A 25,788-nucleotide genomic window follows, 5' to 3' on the forward strand; every position below is an offset into this window, starting at 1 on the left:
GAAGAGTCACTGTTTTCCACTGTACCGGTACCGGTTCCGTTGATGGATACTCATACTGTACTGGTTCCGTTGCTAGATATTATACCGGTTCCGTGTTGGTAGAAGGGAAACGAACACCATCCCCATGATCAAGGTTGCGATTTTCAACCACAGGCAAACGCTTTTCCTTAAGGGACTTCATATCCTCTTGTAGCTCCCTAATTTGGTTCGAATGCTCATTGATAACAGTTTCAATGACGTCCACCGTATCCTGTACTTCCGTAAACCTACTCAATATTTGTTCTACCTTACGTTCACTCTGTTCGAATTTTGCGCTGATTTGCTGGTTCAAATGTTGTTGCAGCTGATCAAACTTGTTATCATTTCGCTGTTGGAGCTGATCGAAGTTATTATCCAATTTGTTGTCGATTTGTTGTTAGAACTGGTTGAATTGCTGTTTTATTTCTTCGTTTTGTTGTGGGAACTCTTTGAATTGCTGTTTTATTTCCTGGTTACTCATGTGCATTAGCTGATTGAACTTGTTTTGTTGTTTGAACTCTTTGAATTGCTGTTCGTTTTGTTGTTGGAACTCTTTGAATTGCTGTTTTATAAGTTCCACTATACTTCCAGATGCATTCATTCTAGCTTCCCTATCTCCATCATTTACATTAACTTCATTTCCTGGAACACTCATCTTAATGTTTCTATTTATTTTAGCCCCACTTCGCAATACGGTATAATTCACATTGGGCTCAATGGTGAAATCGTTATACTATACTTCTAATCGAAATCACAATTCCTGGCGTTTCGGCACCATTTTTTATATAACATAAGATACCACCTCCTGATCCTTAAGAATATTATTGAGCCAATATGAATAAACCAAAATAATTAACTCACTATCGCACAATATGTCGTTTATTAGAAAGTTCAGATCTTTAACGTGGGAGAATTTAAAACATTATAACTTACGTTTTCTATAATGAACAAGCAATCCGTCGTCAAGGTTAACAAAACATTCCATGATATACATTAAAAGATGTCTATGGCAACATTCAAAACACAAAATCATAATTTAATGTCTTCTTCTTCTTCTTCTATCGAAGCGAGACTTTTACAAAAAAAATGAGATAAGACAATATTTTTCTCGTCTCGTCTCGTTTCGTGGGTAACACAAATATGACATTTTAAGAACGTAATTGCCATCCCTCTTCTGCTACTGTCCCGTCGAATCTCCAAAAATCCTTTCCTAGTTTTATCTACTGTATGTCTTGTTTAAATTTCAAGTTTCTAGTTTAAGCTGTTTGGTCTGAACGTTGATCAGTCAATCAGACACTCACTCACTCAGGACTTTTTTCAGATATGGAGATACATGATTACAGGCCGCTACTAAGGGGGAAGGAACGTGCCCCGGGCGTGTGGTTGGAGGGGCGCCTAAAAGGACAATAAATAGATATATGTACACAGGAATAAAAGTGGATTTGAAAAGGTGGGGAAATGGTAGGTAGCGGTATGAAGACACGCCGTCACCCTGCCTATCTTTGTCCATTGTAATTTTTTTAGGAACTGGGGGGACGCTATACATATTTTCTGAAGGTGAGGGAATGGCGTGTCCCTGCGTTCCCACGCACTTTTACCGCTGGATGTACATATAAATTAGGGGGCGCCGACTTTCATGTTTGCCTCGGGTGACATAAACCCTGTATGAATAAGGAAAATATAATGTCCATGAAGTTGACAAGCCACTTACGTCAGACCCCAATTTCGGCTTTGCACGTCGCTAGTGCTACGTTAGTGTTCGATAGTGAAGCAAATCGTTAGTACTCCACAGATAACGTGTGCTTTTTAAATAATGAGTATGGGTCTTCTAACTGCATGCCAACAGGCCCACGCCTAAGAATCATCTCAAAAATGAGGTTAACCGTTAGAGGAATGTTAGTGCTCATTAGTGCCATTAATATTAACGTTAATGCCTCCATCGTACAGCTCTTGGAGTAATAATATGACTTTAACAACTTTATACATCAGGCTCACCTTATTGAAATTAGCCAACAAACATGGTAGCACCACGGTCTGTTTTAGTCTCAATGCGTCCCTATATTCTCGCGAACATAATACACAATGTGCATGTAGTGCCTGACGTGCCCAAGTTAGTTACTTTTTTTTGCAACTATTATTTATCTGTTATTTATTGCTAGTCTGCGGAGTATTCCTTACATTAATATACCTTTGTCTTTGAAAGTCATTGCGTATTTACAAGTAGCATGTGCATTACTTTTAGAAGATATCAAAAAACAAAATCTACTACTTAACGGTACATTTTTTTATTTTACAGTACATAAACTACTACTACTACTACTACTACTACTACTACTACTACTACTAATAATAATAATAATAATAATAATAATAATAATGATAACTTTATTTTAAGTGCTATGAACAGCTCATAAGCAAAAATACAGCACTATGTTAAAATCATTATATAATCATTTTAAACAAACCAGAAATTATATAACATAAAATTACTATTAGAGCAGGATAAAGCCTTTGTCAGAAGAGTAATATATTAAAATTATAAGGTTCAAACTGATATATAAAACAAAAAATAAAAGAAAGCTGTCAGTCTCAAAATATACGATTAAAAGAACTATGCAAATTATAGTCTCATTTAACTACCATTTAAAATAATGAAAAGACCTTACTTAAAATTTGACCTTGACATGCAGAAATCTCTTTCACTTATTGTCATATTTTAACGTAAAAGACTGGTTCTTTGAGTAAAAGATTATAACATAAAAATACACTGAATATACACAATAACAATAAAATAAAGATAAGCAGCTAGAACCCTTGTCATAAAGTTAAAACTGTTTAATTTTGTAAGAAATGCTCTGATATGTCTCCTAACATTTGTTCATTTTAAATTGTAGGACATTTACATCCTTCTTAGTATTTCACGTTTTAAGTTTAATGCAACCAATGTCGATTGATTCCTAACACTATAAGTCGGCACTCTTATTCCTATATTTTCTAAGCAATATTCGCTACTATATTTATTTTCCAACACCATTTGAATAAATAATTTATCAGTAACTTTCCTCCTTTCCGATAGTTCTTGAAGCCCCCAAAATGTTAACCAATATCCATATTCATGTGCATAGTAATTTTTTTTCATTTTATAACACAGTAGCCTTACGAAACATTTCTGTACAGCTTCGATTTTGTTAACAAGTGTGTTGGATAGACTATTCCAGACAACTGAACCAAATTCCAATTTAGATCTAACAAGTGTCTTATATAAGTATACATACGAACTACCATTTATAAAATCAGGCCATTGATAAAATATAAAACCTATTTTTTTCCTTGCTGATTGCACAACGTCATTTATGTGATTAGCAAATTTTAATTGTCTGTCATACAAAATACCGAGATCTTTAATTTGCTGAACTTTGTCTATTGTTACTCCATTGATTTTATACTTGCTAACAAAATATTGAGTTTTATTAGTGAATTCATATGTTTAGTTTTCTCAGAGTTGATCTTTAATAAATTATTTTCACACCAATGATTTACTGTATCTAAATCTTTCTGCAGCAGATAATTATCATACTCGTTATTAACTACTCTAAAAAGCTTTATGTCATCTGCGTATAAAAGTATTTTTGAGTATTCGACTTTTGCTGGTAAATCATTGATAAATAGAGAAAAAAGAAGTGGCCCCAGGGGAGATCCCTGAGGTATCCCCTTCCCTATTTGACCTTGACTAGATTTTATATTCCCTATCTTTACTTTAAAAGTTCTATTTGATAAGTAACTTTCAAACCAATTAATATATGACAATGATAGGCCAATGTTTGATAACTTACTTAGAAGTAATTTGTGATCAATGGAATCAAAAGCCTTTAACATATCGATATATATAACATCTACCTGTAGATTACTATTCAGTGCAAAGTATGTATTATCAGTAAAATGGATAAGATTTGTTGCAATTGATCTACCTTTATAGAAACCATGTTGCATATCACTTAATATATTCTTTACATTAAAATATAAATGTTTGTGCACAATTATTTCAAAAATCTTAGAGAAAACACTTACTAAACTTATAGGCCTATAATTTTTAACGTCATTTTGATCACCATGTTTGTATATTGGCACTACGTATGACTGCTTCCATTTTGAAGGAAATATTCCAGTCTTTAACGACGCGTTATATATGTTTACTAAATTTGACGCTACTTCATTGAGTTACAAATTATAATTTAAAATAAAGTTTTAAGCTTTGGTCAGTGTCTCTTTTGTTAAAACAATTAATCCAAAGCCATGAATAGTCTTACTATGACAATTGTATTGGACAAAATAAAAATAGGCATTTAGCATCCATGTTTCTGTTCGCTGTTGATACACTTGATATTCCTTCAACCACTCACAAATTCCTCACTACAGGCCACACAGAATGAAGGGGATAGCATGCATTCTAGTATAGAAAAACAGAAGAAGAGAGTTCTTAGAAGTGGTCCAATATACGTTCCTAGTCAATGGGTTTCTGTAATCAAGTTAAGTAAGAAGAGTGGAACCCCCTACTTGGTCAAAGAAATGGATATAGAAGACTTTTATGACCTTAAAGACCTATCGTCTCAAATTGGTAACAATTTCTCTGTGAATGAAGATGGTGAGAAAGTACATTGGCAAGACATTAAAATTCTGAGAGTCGAGAAGGCAGCAAAAAGTTGTATCATGTACAAAACTGAATATGATGATCAAAAATACAAACTCATTCGAGTTAGACGTGATCGGCGCCACACAACAAAGTTTCAAACTCAATTACGACTTGCTTACAAAGATGGAGATCTTGCTATATCCCACAGCAAGAAGACAGACTTGTTAACATTGTGTAAAAACAACCTAATACCTAAATAATACCACAGCTTCTATGAGGGGTTGAAATCTACAGAATGAAAACTAAATCAGTGAAATCCTACAACGATTAGTGAATCACTTTGAAGATTGTGTCATTTAATTAGAAAGAAAAATATGTTTCTCAGTACGAATAAAACTGTCGCAACTCACAAGGCAAGTAAATATCATCCTGAATATGTAATTTGTAATACACAAATACGCATTTATTTTCTCAAGCTATTTTCAACAAAGTATGTAGTAATACATGTGTTTAAATAAAGTTATGGTTTTAAATAGAAACAAAAATATTAAGGATTATTTCAATGTAAAAACTGTTTTTTTGCCTCTCCTGTAAAATCAACTTTTTTGAGTTACAACACTAATATTCTGGGGGTGCGATACATACATATATATATATATATATATATAGAGAGAGAGAGAGAGATAAATGCGTCACCTTTAGATTTTCAATCTTTTTCTGCCCTTGGTTTCCAAGATATCAGATTGAAATTCTGTACTCGCATGGCGTACATAACAGTGTATTTTTCTAGAGGTTTCAGATCTCTATATGAACCCAGGCCGGGCCAGAGGGTCGAATTGTTTCGAGGGGCTGATTTTTTAAAAAATCTGGTTTTCCTGAATTTCCCAGTTTAGGTTTGTAAGATACGGACATTTTTAATAGAAACACATATTATATATATATATATATATATATATATATATATATATATATATATATATATATAGATAGATAGATAGATAGATAGATATTAATAATGGATTACCTTTAGACTTTCAAAAAAATTTCCGCCCTTATGTTTTCAAGATGCAAGACTGAAGTTTTGCACACGCATTGTGCACAAAACTGTATATTTTTCAAGAGATTTTCAGATCCCTACGTGAACCCAGGCCCGGGCCACAGGGGCGCAAATATTTGAATATTTTTCGGAAAAACTCCCGGTTTTCCCCGATTTTCCCTTTTCTGTTGTATAATAGGACAAGCAGGTGATACCATTGGAAAGGATGCTTTATTCTAAAATAAACGAAGTATAAACCATGATTCTATGATATACAGGGTTATTATAAATGATGGACCCATTTTAAAGATGTGTATTTATTAAAGTATAAATCCAAAATGAACAATCTTTATACCAATGGAAAGTGGAAGTTTCAAAGTTTTTTTTTGCAATACATTATAAATGTTCAATGTGTCCACCGTCTGCTGCACGGCAAACATCTATGCGGTAGCTGAACTCGTTCCACACACGAGCAAGTGTATCTACTGTTACTGAGTGCACGGCAGCTGTGATACAGTGCCGCAGATCGTCCAGAGTTATTGGTAGAGGTGGGACGTAAACAGGTTCATTATCATAACCCCATAAGAAGTAGTCACATAGTGTGAGATCAGGAGATCTCGGTGGCCAGAAGTGTAGAGCCAGGTCTTCATTTCCCCTGCGACCTATCCAGCGCCGAGGAAGGAATACATTCAAAAAGAGGGAAACGAATGACGGCCTATTGCCGCGCGAACTCTACCGGCCGCTTCGGGAACCATCTTTGCCCACCGAAACTATCAACCTTCCTCTTTCCACTGGTATAAGATTGTTCATTTTGGATTTGTTCTTTAATTACTACGATTTTTTTTTAAAAAAATAGGTCCATCATTTATAATAACCCTGTATAATAAGGAAGGAATAGCTGTTTGAGTGAAAGTCTAAAATTTACATCAAAAAGTGGAAATCCCAAAAGGGTAGTGGAAATCCCTATCTATTCCAGATGGGGCCAAAGTTGGTGGAAGGGATTTATAGAAGGAATTTTCTCGTCATTCTCCCAATTTTCCCTGTTCAAGTACGTTGTAGGTACCAATCCATAGCACCTCTGGAAAGCTTGATTTTTGCTGAAGAGAATGAACTATAAACCATCACTTTCCAATGAATAGTATTGATGCAATAACTGTTTCACTGAGAGTCCGATTTTCTTTATACTAACAGGGTTAATGGGCCGGCTTCTAAATTTTGTGCATGAACATATTTTGGTTATGTTTATCGATGGGACTAAGTTTGATTCGGAAGTGCTGATGACATGTCCATGTCTGTTCCTAGTCAGAACTGTGTATTTTTTTTATTTCCTTATAAAGTTTTGGGAACGGTATAAAACTATTAGGAGCTTTATATATATGAAACGAAACACATATATATGATTTACGATGCACCTGTGAACCTGTAAAAAACGACGCAGCGTAAACAACAAAGCTATTCAGTCACCGCGGTGTCACAGACACCGGAACATTTATCTTCATTACTAATTTTAGTGTACGAGTATGTTTGTACACCTACGAGTGCAGGTACATCTACGGGTATAGTGTCAAAATTTCCGGTTGATGGAATGAACATGCTAAGATGAGATTTTGTAGTAGGTTTTAGCCTTATTGAGTCAGTTTTGAGCTTATTTTGAGATATTTGGCATCGTTCTTGAGATATAAGAAGCACATATTTGTAGTGAGAAGATCTCTTCCGGGTGATATCGTAAACCCAGCATTTCTGATATTAGTTTTGTTTAACCATTATAATTAAACTTGTGGATAAGACGACTTCAAAGGGGGACCAAGTAACCAGATTGTATCTACGTGAGTAAGTATGAATATGCGTGAGTAATCTAACATTCTAATAACCCAGTTTCATAAATAATGGAAAAACTAGTTGTGTTATTTTTATTATCACATTTATTAATTATCACAGAAATATTGCCAATATTTAATACACAGGTATACCTAAGATATATTTGAAAATATTGACCGTACATCTCTCTAAAGATCATATCCTCGTGACGTAAGATATGTTAGTACTTTGGCCTTAAATAATCTCAAGATCAAGAAGACATTATGTTGATTGGTTTAATTAATATTTGTAAATAAAAGAATTTGTGGTTATGTAGCTTGTAACCAAATCGAAAAAAATCAAGCACTTCTTAATCGGAGGAGAAACTGCTCTTTCGTACGACAGACCAACTCGAGACCAAGAAATTCCGAAAATACCTGTAAATTTCTTTAAGTCAATATCGGTGTTGTTTCAGACCTTACAGGATACGAAGATGCAGTTATCCTGATAAAATACACTTTAGAATGGAAAAGGATACCCATCCTCCAGAGCGATGGCGTAATAGACACTAAATTCTCCTTCGATGTCCTATAGGAAATCAGTGTGTATTTTAATGTTTTCGCAATAGTTCTTACATTCAATGACTTATCGTCAAGGTGTTGTTCTTGAATAAGTTTAATACACTTTTTATGCAAAAATTCATTTGCTATCTAATTTTTCAGCATTCCCCTACAATTTTATTAGCGTACTTTGAAATATCATTACTCTATAGTTGGAAATTTGAAACAGAGTATTTTATATCGTATTGCAAATACAGTAGAGCGTTGATTATCCGAAGTAATTGGGGGACATGGGTGTTCGGAAAACTGGTTTGTTCGGATAATCGAACTGCCATGCGCGGAGCGGCACGCCTCAACTCTAAGCTGGCGCAGCTGTTGCTGTGAACAGCTTTGATACTGCCGCTACTTCTACAGCCAGTGCCAAACCGACAGAAGTGTGCTGATTGTTGAAACACAGCGACTGGCGGCTTGGCGGTCAGCAGCGCCTTATGAAGGCCCCATTAGAAGCAATGTTCCGCCAGCGGTGGCTCAGTGCGGCGACTACTGTGGTAAACTTGATTTGGGAGTGAGGAGGATGATGGACGGTAGGGTGGGAGAGTAACAGGTGCGAGCGAGTACACAGTTCGGTCAAGCGGTCGTTCGGTTGACCGACGTTCGGATAATCGACGCTCTACTGTACTTGGTAAAATTACTACAAAGTAACATCTTCTAACTATCAAAACGCCCTTCTTAAACTCTAAAATTGTAGGCCTAAATTCGATATTCAATTCCAAAAATTCGTTGAAATCGAAGTGTGCAATATATGTAGGAAAAATTGTTAACTAGGAACCTATTCTTGTTCCATGGACCCATGGTTAAACAGCACGGTTTGTGTGTAAAATTTGTACGTATTTAAGTTGACAAAGAGACTAACAGTAAATGAAACTGTTGTTTTCGAGCTTGTAATTTTATATATCTATGTTTTATGATTGTTACTCACACTTTCAGAATGGTAATGTAAGCACATATGTGAGATATATGTCAAAAAGCTACAAGACCAGCCATATACTTTTGCTTAACAGTAATGACTTCTCTTTTTACAACGCTGGATATGATTTTGATCAGATGCAGAGAGTAATAAAGTAAGTATAGAAATTAATATTAATGTTTTCTTCGTATTTTAGTAAAAGATCCATTCATTCAGAACTTGAGAAAACGTTGATAAAAATCAGCCACTTTAATACTTGGCCGTGGTTACTTCATTAGAGTTTGGCTTTAGCGTCCTTCAGCGAAGCTACAACACAGCTGAACCAACACAGTGTAACTGAATTGCGTTAAAATTTAACACAGGCTATTTTAACTCCATCGGATAATGTGTTAAAAAAAGTAGTCGTTAAATCAACCACCTAATAGAATAAAGACAATGAAATGAAATTTAACCATTAAGTTTTACGTCCCGCGGTTATGCCGGTTAGGCTAAAGGAGACGGTGATGCTGACAAATGAATTAAATGGTGGAATGAAGAAAGTGGGAGGAAACGGCAGAGCCTCGAGAAAACCCACGAGCACAGTGTTTGTCCACCACAAAGTCCACACGGCTCGAGATGGGATCGAACCCGGGACCCCAAGCACCAGAGGTGAACGCTCTACCACTGAGTCACCGCGCCTCCCTAATAGAATAAAGAGTCATTTTAGTAGCACACCATTGACGTTTTATACAAAGTTGCCATACAGCTAGTATTACAAATATATCTTCTTTCTTATTTAAGGGAGTTGATTTTTATGAAAGCTTGTAAATTGTGTCACAAATTATTGATAAGTGTTTACGAGGAAGGAGTTCTAGCCGGCGACGAAGACGAATAGAGTGAATGTATGAACAACAGATGGCAGCACTTCTACCTATGTAAATGTTCGCAGAAAATTTATACACTCAAAAACAATTTTTACAAAAAATTACAGTGAATTTAATATGTTGTTTACAACTTGGTATAAATGTCAAATATATTGTATAAAGTTTTGATCATAACAAAAAGTGAAAATGAATACAAACTCTCAATGCCAGTTTCTTAGATATTTATGATATCTAGCCAAAACAGTGTGCATGCCAAACATTGCAGTATTGCTGTGTTTATTCGATACACAGCACTCGGAAGTAGCTATAATATATATGCTAACTCACTGTTCTTAGCAAATTAAAATTTTCACTGGCTGTAGTTACAGTTACTATTATTAATATCTCAATGGCTTACGTTCACCGTACTAGGTGGTGTGTTACTAAGAACATATGGTATATATAGAAAGATCACTATGGGGATCTTAATATTTACGCTTTCGTTTATTCAATTCCTTACTTCTGTAACACCGTCGCAGTGTAATTTTCACACAAATTTGCGCCATACCAAATAGGTAATACCACTCTGTGTTGACAGCAATACCGAATCCTGGTGTGGAAATAACCATTAAAGTGGTAGTCATGCTAAGACCCCTGGCGTGTGTTAAAATTGAGCTAATATCATCATTTTTTGCTGTGTAAAGTTTGACGTGGAATCTGAACCATATGAAATCCCATTGAAATTGAACGTGAGTTAGACGCGTCAAACGCGTATTCTAACTATATAGCTATACGGCAATTTCTATGTGTGGTCTTGTTACAATATACAGAATGCTCCATTCATATTATTTCTTTGTGAAATGTAGTCATTTAATGTCAATTCAATTTGGTAGATGATAAATATAACTGAACGATGATAAATTACTTGCAGGAATCAAGAGAAAATTAAGGAATTGCGATCCCGGAAAATCTCATGGAATCATTCGGAACAAAATAAGCTTCCATATAGGGTATTCTAAGAGACAGCTGATCAACGAGTTGTTTTTTAAGAACTGTAGATTCCTTTAAACTAGTAACGAACTAGCTCGTTCATATTGAACTGCTCGTTTAAAACGGGAGGTGTTTTTGAGTTTAAGGGTCATTTCTCATTTCAGAAATCTACTTACTTACTAGCCAGATTGAGGGATCAAAAGTCAATAACAATGATCAACACACAGCATGGCACAGACCACCAGGGTACTGGCATAGACAGAAACTAATCAGGGGAGTGGCTCACACAGATAAAAATGGATATACTCATTCGGCCAAAAATAGACTTACAGTTCTTTCAGTATTTTCACGTTTTCGATAGATTTTATCCAAATAATTGTTCCAAACGAGTATTCTAATCCTTTATCTACGTTTCAGAAATGTCATTAAATTATTAGACCCTACTTTCTCATGTACGTTTTGAGTCCTATTGTTCTTTTTACGTCTTTTATAAGGAAATATAAGCAATGGCCAATAACTTAATGCAGGTGCAAACAAAGTGGGCCCTGAAGCATTATTGCCAGTGTAAGAATGCGGACCACATCACAGACAATGGCAAGAAGCTTTTAACATTCTCCCGCTGTAACGCCAGGTTATATATCACAAAATAAATAAATTTAGAAGCACATGTTCAGTTCTTAATTGACCAAGGTTTGGTCATACTAACTCTTCTATCACTGGAGATAATCGTATAAGAGTAGCTTTAACATTTGTGAACAGTCCGAAGAAGCCTACATATACTGCTTCTATCAAACTATTCATATCAATTACGTCATTGCGACCCTAACGAAATTCAAACTACTGTAAACTGAGTTCAAAGCGTCGGTAATGTAAGGAATGGCATCAAGAACATGAAAGCCATTGCCAATTAATCAATAATATTCCCTCAAACCGATGGAATATGATGTATATGGTTGCATATCAGTAAGGATGCAACAACTGAGACCAAGTTGAAATTGTGCAAGGGGACTCACAAAGAAACTGGGTAAACTAAATCAGTGTCACTAGTGGGATCGCTTGATGAATATTGAAATGTAGTCAATGTATGTGTTGATATTGACATTTAGCTAATGGACAAATGTCAACATATCCCACTACTATATCACTGACCTTAAACCCATTTCTTCGAATTTAAAGGAGATTGGAAAATACATATTAATTCAGAACTTTATTAACCGAGCCTCGTATATGCAGGAACAATCTCGAGGCATCTTTCACTAGTTTGGTATGGTTTGCATTTGTGTTAGTAAGCCTCACTTCGATTTTACAGCCACATATGGTCAAGAAACAGGTACCTTGATCACGTGACAGCAATATGCTTGGCGACTGTTTCTTTGCGTCTGATTTTCGGGACTCTCACTCTTCACCCACGCACTGTTCTAGGACGATAAATCTGGCCCCGATGCTATGTGAAAATCGGGATTTTCCCGGCTGACCATATACAAGCTTTGGTTTACTGAAAGAACCCTCTGTGCTTTGCACGGACGCTTGGGCGCGATACCCGTTACGGTCGTCTCTCGGAAAAGCACCCACGAAGGCGAGTGGGATACATTGTTTTAAACTGAATATACGCTATTCTCTTATAAGTGCTCCCTTGTACGGGTTGAGCTTCGCAAGTTAAATTGCCGTTTGTATACGTGGGAGCCACTTCTTTTTAGTTTATCATCAGTGATTGTACGCTTTGTATACGCCTCATAAGTCAGTGTAATATAATTTTTCTAATATTGTGCAAAAATCAGCAGTGAAGTGACTAGTACATAACATTCGTTTGCGGTCTCGGTTTTGTGTAATAAACTCTGGCTCCAAATTGTTAAACAGAAAGGAATAATTGCGCCAGTTTGGACAATTACCTATTACTACCCGCAGAGGACCACAATGGACCCTTGGGATTATCCGATATGGAACCCCTGAGATACTTATAACTGCAACGCCCTTGAAGGAGTTGATCAGTCGAAGATTATTGTGAGTAAGTGAAAATTTATTAACAACGTTGCCACCTTGATTACGTAAAAGCCACTATAAATATATCAACTAAAAGTTTATTTGTCTACTTGTAATCTTTTGATGTTATTTTAATGTACAACATTTTTCAGATGGGAAGCGGCATGGCCTTGAGTTGGCTTTACGCGGCGTCCAATTGGCTTTGAGCGGTGTTGACAATTCGCGACAAGCAGTTCTGCACGCTGACTTCTCGCGCTACTGCGAATCTTGACAATAGCAGAGGCGCTTATTAGAAATATTGTATTAGCACATTAACTGCTCACTTTACGAAGTAGAGAAAAGAATTACGAACACATACGTGAAAACTACATCTTTTTATGACAACTGGTTGTCATGATACACGCTTTGAAAGGTTTCCATATAAAACAATTAGTAAAACGAGCGTTGAGTCCCGTCTAATTTCCAATGGATTTTTCTTCGATTTGGAAATGGAACTCAACTTTTATTAAAGGATAATCAGGGGTGTAACCAACAGGTTGTTCTAGGGGAACATTACTTTCAGGGGGAGGAAAGCTTTTCACGCATTAAAATCAGAACAAATGACCTCTTTCAGGATATGAAAGCATTTTAACTCACCATGTATACTATACACATATTATGTTTTCTCGATGCTACCTTAACAAAAGACGGATCTTGACAGTACTGAAGTTGAAAAGCGGATTGTAAGAGATAAATCAACAAGCTATTCATAAGAAAACAAATGCTGTTTCTAGCAGTCTGTTTATCCGACTTTGTGTTTATGTAGGTTAAAATACTAAAGGGAAAAAACTCGAAAAAATATCAACTCAGATATTATTATGCAATAATATAGTAGTGAAAGATCCTGGGGGGACTGAGGGAGCCAGGGCCCTCATTTTATTTGTAAATGTGCAATATTAGGCATAATTTGAATGCAATTTGTCACAAAATCATCATATATGCTTTCTGCATCTGAATGCACCCCCCCCCCCAATTTACAGAGAAATCAGCGTCCTTGTAATTAGGTACAGAAACTGTATTGATGATGTTTTCCTTTTTCTTTTTTTAAAAATCGTATTTTATTATAAACGTTCCTAATTTGCATTAACTATTAAATAAGTTTACTAAACATATACTAGATGAACCTCATTTCGGGGCTGGAAATAGTTTGGAAAGTCAAGGCCCTCTTTTCCCCCGTTTCTACACCCTTGAGAATAGTAAGCGATCGAATTAAATAACAAGCCTCTGCAATTTGATTCATTTATATATATTCGATTCCCGGCGGGAGCTCATGTGGAAGAACAGAAGGTATGGGACATTCGTAATATTGTTTTGAAATTGCCTTCATGCAAGATTCTTCCTTATTCAACAGAAGAAACGCAGTATGATTTTTTTTCTTCGTTTCAATACCTTACGTATGTGTGGCCAATTACGTAATCCTTCTTTACTCCTCTAGCAGGGATGCAAAAGCACCAGGCGTCTGAGTGGTGTCATAAATTATTGTAACCCAAAACAAACTCGACCATATCGCGTTGCTTACGAATCAGATGGATTGTTGTTGTGAGACCTACATCAAGTATAAGAGTATGTTATTATAGGAACAGACATGGAAGCAAAGGAGCTTATTGTGTGTGTAGGAACGCAACTTCTCTTCTAGCATAAACAGAATTCATCAGTGTCTAGATTGCTTTTTTTCGTGGTAGTTCATTTGTTCTCCAAAATTATAGTTGACAGTGTCTTTAAGGAAACCGAGTACAAGTGCGGAATTTTCTTCAAAAAAAAAAAAAAAAAAAAAAAAAAAAAAAAGTGCTACGAAGTGAAGCTCGAAGAATTATTTTTTTGTGTTTATAATTTTTGGAACTCATAATAAAAAATTTACAAGAGTCAGATTCAGACAATGGCGAAATATTAATTGACATAGACGATAGTGAAAGTAGTGTTGAAGACGAACGTTTAGCAGTTCCACTGGAATAAGTTAATAGGTAGGTTATTCAGTTGCTATATATACTTCTAGGATACACAGCCAAAATCTTTGAGTTTGCTGGAATAGTATATTTACATTGTGAATAATGTTGCCAATGTATGTGTAATAATCTCAACTAGAGGAAGAGCGAGAAGGGAAAGGGGAGTCCGAAATCCGGCAACACCGCGCGGAATATCCCACAGCATTGGCTACTGCCCGTGATGCTTTACATCTGAAAAACACAATAGTACATATTATAATAAGTTTCATTATATTCTTTACACATTTTAGTTAGGCTTTGTGATTTTATCCTCAAGTAACCTTCAATTTATCGTTATTTGTGCCTAGTTTAGTCATTTGCACGCATTTTTGGTTTTACGGTAGTTATGTTTTTGTCTGCCGTCTTCCCAGCTTCGGATTATGATAAAAATTAAGGTATGGGGAGAAATCGTTCTTCGCCGTGGCAGAGCTGGGATGGATACACGAGAGAAAGAGAGAGGCAAAAACCTTCTAGAGGGAGAGAGAGAAAACAAATTTAAATGTTACAGTTATATTTACATGATTCTAACCACAACGAAAAGCACGATTTCAACCACATGGGGGCCGTTTTCCGGACAAAATTATAGCAATCTTCGGACAATTGCTTATACAGTAACCTTAGCTATACATATAACGTGTTGAGTTTTGTGTTTATTAGCGTAGTGTTGACAGTCAATTTCCGTCAGCTGATGTGCGAACACAATTAATTAAAATAAAGAACAGGGATAGATAAATACAAAAATTAAGTAATGTAAAGTTTTTCATATATTTTAAATAAATTTATTTCGATATTAAGAAAGAAATAAGTAGAGCTCGCGAAAATTTTTTCTATTGATTTATGGTGCTATGTAGATGTGAGTGGATAGCAAACAGCTGATTGAGTAGACACACATACACACACACCACGCACCTTTATATGCATTTATGAATAAGAGAAAATGTTTTGTATATGGAACTAGTTTATATCTGTGTTAATTTTACATTGAAGCATTTCGTAAAGTGAAACTTGAGTTTTGAAAGAGAAAAAAATGGATACAAACGAGTGGTTGGCAACAGGCGAAATAATAACACTCTTAGTGTTTCATGTTTTGAATACTTATTTATCACATGTGCATTGGATTTGGTAGGCCTACTTACATTTTTTATTGTGAATTAGTTATTCATAATTTGTATCAATATGGAGCCCAGTATTTTAGAATAATTTCAAACATGGTTAAAGGACCAGTTATCACTGATTAGGCCAAAATTAGAAATCAATATTCAGAAAATGGAAATGAATTTCGAACGTTTAGAGTATTTCAGAGTTTAGTTTCGAGCTCCTATTTATGAAAAAAAATTAACATCATGAGGCCGTTTACAGTAACTATAGGAATAAGTTTCTTTGACATATATTTAAATAAGAGTGAAGAAATCAATTACGTTACTTGGCGTGGGATTCATCTATTAAAAGGTTTTGGTTCACCAGATAGAGATAAAAATTCGAACATTCCAAAGAAAAATCCTTTCACCGCGCGAAGTTGGCCATTTACATTTGATGTTACGGCAGAAATGCGCACAGATGACAGACGACTGATCATAGTCATAGGTAGACGCTACAATGCAAGAGTTGCAATCTATTTTAGAACAGTATCAGAAAATAGAAGACCCTAGGTATAATCAATTCTTGCATGAACAAATTGTAAGAGAACTCGAAAGTGAACCCAGCAAGAATAAAAATTCAACTGATACATCCGACGTAGATTCAGGCAAGCAGTTGTTGTGTAGGTCAGTACTATTGACTCAATACGCGGCTTTAACTAAATCGAAATCATCCAATAAACGCGTGATTCATAATTTTGAATAGATAGATTTTGAAAAATGCTTGGAATTAAAATCGTCGTCGAAAGTAAAACCGAAGTATACGCACATAGTTACAGTCAACAATTTATGTCAGGAAATATACGAAATTTTGCTTTCTGCTGAAATCCAGTTACCACCCTTGAGGGTCAACCAGCCGAACAGCTGTGAAATTAGGCCAATCGAATTTGAATGTTTAGAAAGTAAAAACAGTTTAATGGAAAATCATGCAGAGCAGGCGCGAGCTAATGATATCATTATAGAAGACGAATGTACAGAACGATATCAAGTCTCCGCACCCATAGTTATTGAATCACCACCATTAGTTTTACACCAGGCTAGCAACAGAAAAATAAAAGTAGACTTTAAGGAAGTAAACACAATTGGCATCAATCAGGATGCGTTTGAAGTAGTGTCACTATTGATTAGCTATGAAATGAAGGAAATTTGCGTGAATAACATCCGCTCTGAATGTGTTAGTTGCGAATTACCACCCTTAATAGTACATCAGGCTAATGTCAGCGTACTTCCAAGTGTATCATACGAAGCGCAAGACGCATTTAAGATCGGAAAAACCCTTGTGTATGCACAAGCTCAGATTGCGGAAGAAAATTTTGAGTCATTTGATAGTCATGTCGTATTTAAAGATATTTGTTCGTTTACAGCGGAAATAGTAGTTAGGAAAAATAACGTTAGTGAGACTATTGGTTATGACTTTGGTAAACAACTTTACGTAGTGGCGGATGAATCGCTTATAGGTTCGAACAGGAACTTAATGTGTCGTGTGAAACGTTTGAAGTAAAGTCGATAATAAACAAATGTAGAACAAAACAGGAGGATGTTAGTGTCCAGAGAAAAGAAATAGGCAATACAGAGACAGTAACTAAACACGGCTTGATGCGAGTACCCGTAGACAGACTTTTTTTAAATGTAGTTGTAACGCCGATGAGTCGTATGAAATGAATGGTAGCGTAGTGGTAGCGCGTACCCCTCCTCTCGGAGAAGCCAAGCAAGGCTTGAGAATTGAGTTATTATTTCTGTGCGATGTTGATAATTTAATGCTGTTACATTTGTATCGTGAGCAAATTGTTTTGCGCGATTTCACGATTACATATGCGTCTGTAGTGCCGTACGTGTCATTTAATATGAGTTACGTCTTTATATTACAATTCGATTCTGTACTATCGACTTTGAGCATAGTGGCGCATGTCAACGACTTCAAGTGAAAAGCTTGAAATGTAGGCCCGCAAATAGAATTGTGTTTTATGTAGCCAATAGTTCTTGCGTGATTAATTGGCCAGGACTATTACCCGTAACCAGGCAAGAAAATAACGCTATGAATATAGATTGAAAAGTAAGCATACGCTAGCGAAGAAATTAAAATGCAAGAATAAAGCCAAAAGGGAAAACAAAATAGTTCGAAAAGATCAACCGATTTTCCACAGCATAGTAGTTCGAAATAAAGGGATGTCACGACGCATAGCTAGCAAGATCAAGGTCCATAGACGTAAAAATAGCGATAAACAATTGGGCCACGAGCGTAGTAAATTTTATGTAAGTTTTAGAACTAGTGTCCCGCCATCGGGAATGTGCAAAAAGGGGAAAATTCGATTGTACTAGTAGTTGGAAGGCAAAACAGCTGATCGCTTGTGGTGTCAATAATATTCGTCGACCTAATCTTAGAGTGTACGCGCAATGCAAGCGAGTAAACATCAGACATATGTTAGAAAGTAAACCGAGAATAAAGGAAAAGTGCTCTGGTAAGCGTAATTTGGAACGAAGAACTAGATACAGATCAAAGTCAACCCGTAGGGGAGTTTACTTCGAATCGAATATGCGGAACAGAAGAACATCGACTCAGAGGAATTTTAAGAAACGCAAACGCGAAGAGCAATTTGTGCAAGGTATCGTGATGCATCGTACATCGAATTGTCGTAAACGAAGACGTGTCATAACGTGGAAATTTAGTAAATGCGCGGTAGAAAGGAGAAAAGTTCCGCAAATCAGAGAAACTAACTGGAAAAGTACACGCAAACGCGTGAAAGTGAATACGTACAAGTGTAACCAGCACAGATGGAAAATTAAAATCTAAGCGCAAACAAAGCGTAAACTTCACCCGAACTCGGACTAAATCCCGAAAGAGACGAGAAATCAGAAATACCGAATCTGGCTTTTAGAGAGAATGAAAAAAGGACTATTGCTTATTTATTTAATTATTCCCCTCGAATTTCGAAAGTTAGGAATTTGCTTTTCAGCTTAAAGTGTGTGCCCACCGCTGCCGATGAGCCAGCCCGAGTTACTATCGACATTCATTTGTAAATCAGGTACGTTTATTTAAATGTTATGTTTTGTGATTTCTTTACAGCTTTTGGAGACATTGGACTGGATTTTGAAAGCAGAGAAAGGACAGCATTTGAAATTTTAAGCAGGTAATTGATTTAGAGCGCGAAATTCGGACTTTGAAATTGTACTAATGCCCCAGCATTTTTGATATGGCTATCCCGTTTTGGATACGAAGTTTTCGTATAGAATTCTTGTTAGGATGTTCATGTTTTTGTATGCTTTATTTTTTTCAGGTGTTTCCAGTTTTTAACCAGACTTTATAATAAAATTTTATTATCCAATCTTGAGATTTTATTCGTTCTCCTTTATGTTTATATGAACATTTAGCTGTCCCCATACAAGCATGCATTTAGAGAAATATTAGGCAATTAGAGATAATTACAAATCTAATTATAGAAGTACTAGTAATTACTGCAATTAATTATGAAACTTGAATATTGGATAATTAGAAAAAAGAAAGAAAGTGCCCCTCAGTTAATGAATCTTCTCATCTGACGTTGTCATTGAATAATGGTAGATGTATACTAAATTTGTAATGCAAGATTAATTTAGTTTAGACCTCTAATGTTTGACATGTTTAAAGAAAAGTGTAGTAAAAAAATTAAAGTTTGGATTTTAGGTTTTAATGTAATATTGAGTTCTGATTTGAATTTAGTGAAAATTGATTAACTATTACTTCTTTTGGGTTTTGAAAATAACTCTTCTTTTTGTGTGCCGGCTATTATAAATTTGTTTAAAAAAAGACACCAATTTACAATTGCATGGTTCCCACTACTACGACGAACACCGGATACAATAATGTATCGATAGTATTGAGTGCCTATGTAAGTTAGGCAGTATATTGTAAAATTAAGGATTATGTCTTGGGAACATATTAAGATCGTTATGTACGAATAGACCATGAATAACATTAATGTTTAATAAACAAGATAATATTATTGTTAGTTTGTATTTCACGATTATGACAAGTATTCCAGAATGTGACTTTACACCGATTGTGATAAGTGCACTTGCTAGTAAGCCGCACATTTATGTTGGCTAGCGCTCTTTAAAAGGTTATGTGTGTAAACCTATTAATTTTGTAGGTGTGAGCAGGCTTTGAATAATATTAATGGCTAAATGATTGATGAAAAATTCAGATGCGTGGCTGTAGCATTGGAATTCCTCCCCAGGGTATATTTCTTATTGTCCTCTTCATTGTATTTTATTTTCTTAAAATGTCTCCTAAAGGCCTGAATGTTGACAGCCTGATTGCGGTTGGGAAATTAACCCGGATATGTCATAACTGTAGCATTCAGCTGGGAGGTATATAAGATTTTAGTGTAGAAGCGATTCATTGGAATCGTCAAGGAATTTAGCAACCTTGCACACTTCAGCTGTAGGAGATTGTAAGTCTGCGTTCTTTGGTCTTCGGGACCAATTTGTTAACCTACAATTTTTATGAATGACACAACAAATGTTGTCAACATGTGACGCACAGAATGGCGCTTCGTAATGCTTGACCGCAGTTTAACTTATTTATATGTACTAAAATGTTTAAAGGTTTATTAGTTATATAATGCAAGTGTTGATGCCTACATACCTGTTTTAGTTGATATCGGTGATTTGGCAAAAATAGAAGTTTGTTTTTTAAGTACTACTGATAATTAAAAAAAATAAAAGAAATAAATAAAGTAAGTTTTGATATATTGGTTTAAATAACGGCAAGATAAGGGAGATTATTTTGTGAGTTGACATGTGATTCTAAATTTATTTGAAACATTTTAATGAATCTTTCGTTTTGTCGTTTGAGCAATATGATTTTTAGGCTTAAGATTTTAGATGATTCTATATTCCTTTCGTACTTTCGATATTTACTAAGTTGCAATATAGTATTTTAAATAATCAGTATGTGAATAATGCTATAACTATATTGCGGAATGCTTGTTTCGAAATCATTTTCTTTTATTAATGTTTTTATGTGTATGCATACGAATATAATTATGATCATTTTCTTTGATACTATAGTATGTGTTTATATTTAGTAATTGAATATTACAAAATATTTTAAATAAGAAGGTTTGAGTATTGTGTAGGTTTGTTGTAAACAGGTGCATATACACACATTACACTACACCTGATACACTTATTAGGAATTTTGGCATTACCGTTTACACCGTTGTCAGGCAACAATTCAAAAATCAATATACACATTTTCTATGATTATTTAGTAATTAAGTACTTTTGTGTTAATGTCTATCTGTATATCCATTTAATTTCATGTGTTTACTATTATTTCAAATATGTTTCATGTTTAGTGACAAAGATTGGTGAACTAATGGAAACCAACATTCATGGTCAGAAACCCATAGTTTGAAAAAAAAATAAAATTAAATAAATAAATAAATAAGTGAATGAAAGAAAGTCATAAACTACAAATATAAATAAATGAAATAACAATGAACATTTTATTGATAATGGCATAAAGGAGGCTTATTCAGAACTAAAAGGTGGCTTTAACAAAAGGTGGCTTATTGAGAATCTAAAGGTGACTTTATAAATATAAAAGGTGGCTTATCGTCATACAGGTTGAACAACCTTATAGTTACCAAGTGAAATGTGTCCCACTATATACAGTGACGTCCCAATATGCCGATTCTCATAGTGAGTCCCCCGTGACTTGAACTCATATACACGGCTTTCCATATTATAGTGATTTCCTCAGTGACATTTCCATACAGCTTATTAACCCTCTGACGGCCAGGGTTTTCTTCGGAAATTGAGTCAATTTGCTCGGTCATTTGTTCGGGGCCAATAGGATATCACCGACCTTAAGACAATTTTTTCAAATTTAAAAGAAATTGGAAAAGACATTGTTAATTCTGAACTTTATTAACCGAGCCTCGTATATGCAGGATAAATCTCGAAGCATCTTTCACTAGTTTGTTATTGTATGCATTTGTGTTACTAAACCTCACTTCGATTTTACGGCCATATATGGTCAGGAAACAGAGACCCTGATCAGGTGACAGAAACATGCTTGGCGACTGTTTCTTTGTGTCTGATTCTCGGGACTCTCACTCTTCACCCACGCACTGCTCTAGCTAAGAGTTAATTGGACGATAATTCTGGCCCAGATGCTATGAGTGAAAATCGAGATTTTTACGAGTGACCATATACAAGCTTTGGTTTACTGAAAGAACCCTCTGTGCTTTGCACGGACGCTTGGGCGCGATACCCGTTACGTTCGTCGCTAGGAAAAGCACCCACGAAGGAGAGTGGGGTGCATTGTTTTAAACTGAACATACGCTATTCTCTTATAAGTTCTCCCTTGTACGGGTTGAGCTTCGCAAGTTAAATTGTCGTTTGTATACTTAAGAGCCAATGTTTTTTAGTTTATCATCAGTGATTGTACGCTTTGTATACGCCTCAGTGTAATATAATTTTGATAATATTTTGCAAAAATCAGCAGTAAAGTGACTAATACATATGTGTTAGCACCGTAACATTCGTTTGCGTTCTCAGTTTGGTGTAATAAACTCTGGCTCCAAATTGTTAAGAAGGAAGGAATAATTGCGCCAGTTTAGACAATTACCTATTACTACCCGCAGAGGACTACACTGGACTCTTGGGATTATCCGACGTGGAACGCCTGAGATCGTTATAACTGCAACACTCTTGAAGGAGTTGACCGGTCGAAGATTATTGTAAGTGAAAATTTATTAACCGCGTTTACACCTTGATTACGTAAAAGCTACCACAAACATATCAACTAAAAGTTTATTTGTCTGTTTGTAATATTTTGATGTTATTTTAATGTAGTACACATTATAATGAGTTTCATTATATTCTTTACACACTTTAGTTAGGCTTTGTGATTTTATCCTGAAGTAAATTTCAATTTATCGTTATTTGTCCCTAGTTTAGTCATTTGCACGCATTTTTCATTTTACGGTACTTATATTTTTGACTGCCGTCTTTGTAGCTTCGTATTAGGAAGCTATGGAGAAGGTAGGTATGGAGATAGGAATGAAGGTATGGAGAGAAATCGTTCTTCGCCGTGGCAGAGCTGGGATGGATACACGAGAGAAAGAGAGAGGCAAAAACCTTCGAGAGAGAGAGAGAGAAAACAAATTTAAATGTTACAGTTATATTTACATGATTCTAACCACAACGAAAAACACGATTTCAACTACTGGGACACAGTTCCACGTGTGAAAAATAGGACAATAACGTTGTACATTCTGCTCTTACACTTGGTTCATATTTTAGCGCAACGTAAAAGAAATACAATTGATTCCGTGACGCACTTTATCTGGAACAATGTCCCACACTCGAAACATGGGAAATAACTCTATAAATTCTTTTAGTAGACATGATTCAAATTCTAATCCAATTTGAAAGTAACAGCATGTTAGCACGTCCCACTTCTTCTGGGACAATATTGGAGATTAAAAATATAAGAAAATAAATCTGCAAATTCGTACAGTGCGCACTCCAATGAAGAATAAATAAAACAAATCGGCACAGGTCCCATTACTGCTAGAACAGCGCCCGGAAGAAAAGAAATGACCTGAAGAAAGGGGACACACAGAACAATTAACAATTAGAGAACAATTAAATATAAATTTCAGGATCTGCATTACTTGTAGCTTGTACTACTCATTTAAAGACACTATGCAATGCGGATAAAGCCTCACAAGCACTATAATATTCAGAGACGTTGTTTGAAGTGTTCACCATTGACGTCAATGCAAAGATAACATCGGCAAAACATAGATTGTCTGGTAGGCGCAAATCCATGTGGCATTTCACTAATGGTCCCAGTAGCAGTATGGCTTAAGGTCCTCAGAACTTTCCATGGAGGTGTCATACGCAAGCCGTTTCATTTCTCCCTACAAAAAGAAATCCACCGGTGTGAGGTCGGGTAACCGAGGTGGCCACGGACGAGGTCCACCCCTTCAAATCCAGTGATCCTCAAAAATGAGTGCGACCCTGGTTTTCCGGACAAAATGCACGGAGGCACCGTCGTTCTGAAACCAGATACGTTGTCTATCTCCAAACGACACGTTTTCTAAAAGTTCTGGCAATACGTTCTCAAGAAACACTGATAATTCCCAACATTCAAGGCAGTAGGCAAAATATACGGGCATGTCAAATGGTAACCTACAATGCCTCACCACAAATTCACTGCGAACTTGTGTTGATAATGGCGCACAAGTATTGCGTGGTGATTGTCCATATCTCAGACGTGACTGTTGTGGCTATTGATGATGCCATCTCTGGTAAACATGGACTCCGTCTACAACACTATTGTTGGAAAATGTGGAATGGCATGTGTTTGTTGTACATAGCATTGAGGAAATCCATCCACTGTGGAAAGTCCGTACGTAGCATGTGCTTTACGTTCCGCAACTTGTATGGATACAAACCCTCTTCCTGAAGAACGGGGAACACATTAGTGTGATGCGTTTGTTTCGGCTGAGCAATAGCACGTGTGCTAGTGTCAAAATCGTCTCATACCGTATCTAACACATCCTCTTCAAATTGCACAGTGCGCGCAGTGCAAAGTTTTCCACACTCCCACTTTCGAGGTAGTAGCGAGCCAATTTCACGCAATCTATCACCAAGTCGTGCAAAGAGTGTATGTGCTGGTAGCTGCCTATTTGGAAAGCATTCTTGATACATACACCGTGCTTGACGGCAGTTTTGGGGTGTCTCCCAGTAGATGATATGCATATCGGCAAGCTCGTGGGTAGAGTATTATGCCATTATCCTGTTCCAGAGCTGATGAACATGGGGTTGGAGGGAAGTTAAGTCCCAGTGACATATGACGACTATTTGGATTCGCACCCACGTAATGCCTCATACGTTCATTCATGCACAAACCCAAAAGGAACACTGGAATGCGCACTGAAGGTAGAATACTACTTGGCGCAATTCAATGACATACCCAAGCCAGACTAAACTCAGAACAGGAAAATGAAGGACGTGCAAGACGATCATCTGTCGACTAAAACAGTTGTAGGTGTATTCACCAACACTAATACGTCACAGCAGACAAGGTATACTTCCCACGCATCTGGTGGCGCTTTCTATATTACATAGCTGAAATCGTTATCAACCTACTCTGACTGCATAGTGTCATTTTCAGATGTAGTTCTTCAAACATTATATTATTATTATTATGAGTATGTTTAGTTTTGTTATTATTGTATCATTTTTTTGCCTTTGTAGTTGATCCTTTCATGGTAGCAACTTCATACCAAGCTGTCATTGAGTCGTAGGGCTCATCAGAAACGATGGCTTTCATTCCTTTACTTGTTTGTCGGTTGACTTCCCTCGGCAATCACAATAGATGGTGCTGAAGCTGATATGGAGTACTGGACGGAAGTAAGTTTTGGATTCGAAGATTCCTTTGCAAAGTGAAGCTGATGGTTTGCCATTGCCTTCTATGGGATGATCATGACGTTCTACAGTTTAACATAGGATCCGGACCACTTGTGTCCCCAAACCGGACCACTTGTTTACAAGCAAGAAATATATCTGGAAATGCCTGGAAGATCTTCTATGTCTGAAAACGTTACCTTCCATCCTGCGTGTTTACTCCACGTTCTTCGTTTGCTTTGGTTAGGGTGTTTAGCGTCTGTTTCAGCGACAGGGCTAGGCAGAGACGGAACCTCTACTCGGGTTTTGAATCTGAGACCGTGGGCTCCCAGGAGGATTTGAGACTGAGACCACGCACACAAAAGCGAGCGCTCTAGCCCTGAGGCTACTGGGGAGCCTCACT

General features: G+C 36.2%; 1 protein-coding gene across 1 annotated transcript in view; it reads left to right on the top strand.

Moving 5' to 3' along the window:
- Positions 1-25,788, top strand: part of LOC145660855 (lysosomal alpha-mannosidase-like) — a 166,436-nt gene that overhangs the window by 46,265 nt on the left and 94,383 nt on the right. Inside the window, exon 7 of the mRNA XM_081726279.1 lies at positions 9,029-9,162. Coding sequence (XP_081582405.1) covers positions 9,029-9,162 — 134 coding nt within the window. The remainder of the gene's footprint in view (positions 1-9,028; positions 9,163-25,788) is intronic.

The sequence above is a fragment of the Thermobia domestica genome, chromosome 9 (assembly GCF_964235325.1).
Source record: "Thermobia domestica chromosome 9, izTheDome1.hap1.1, whole genome shotgun sequence".
In the NCBI taxonomy this organism is placed as follows: domain Eukaryota; kingdom Metazoa; phylum Arthropoda; class Insecta; order Zygentoma; family Lepismatidae; genus Thermobia; species Thermobia domestica.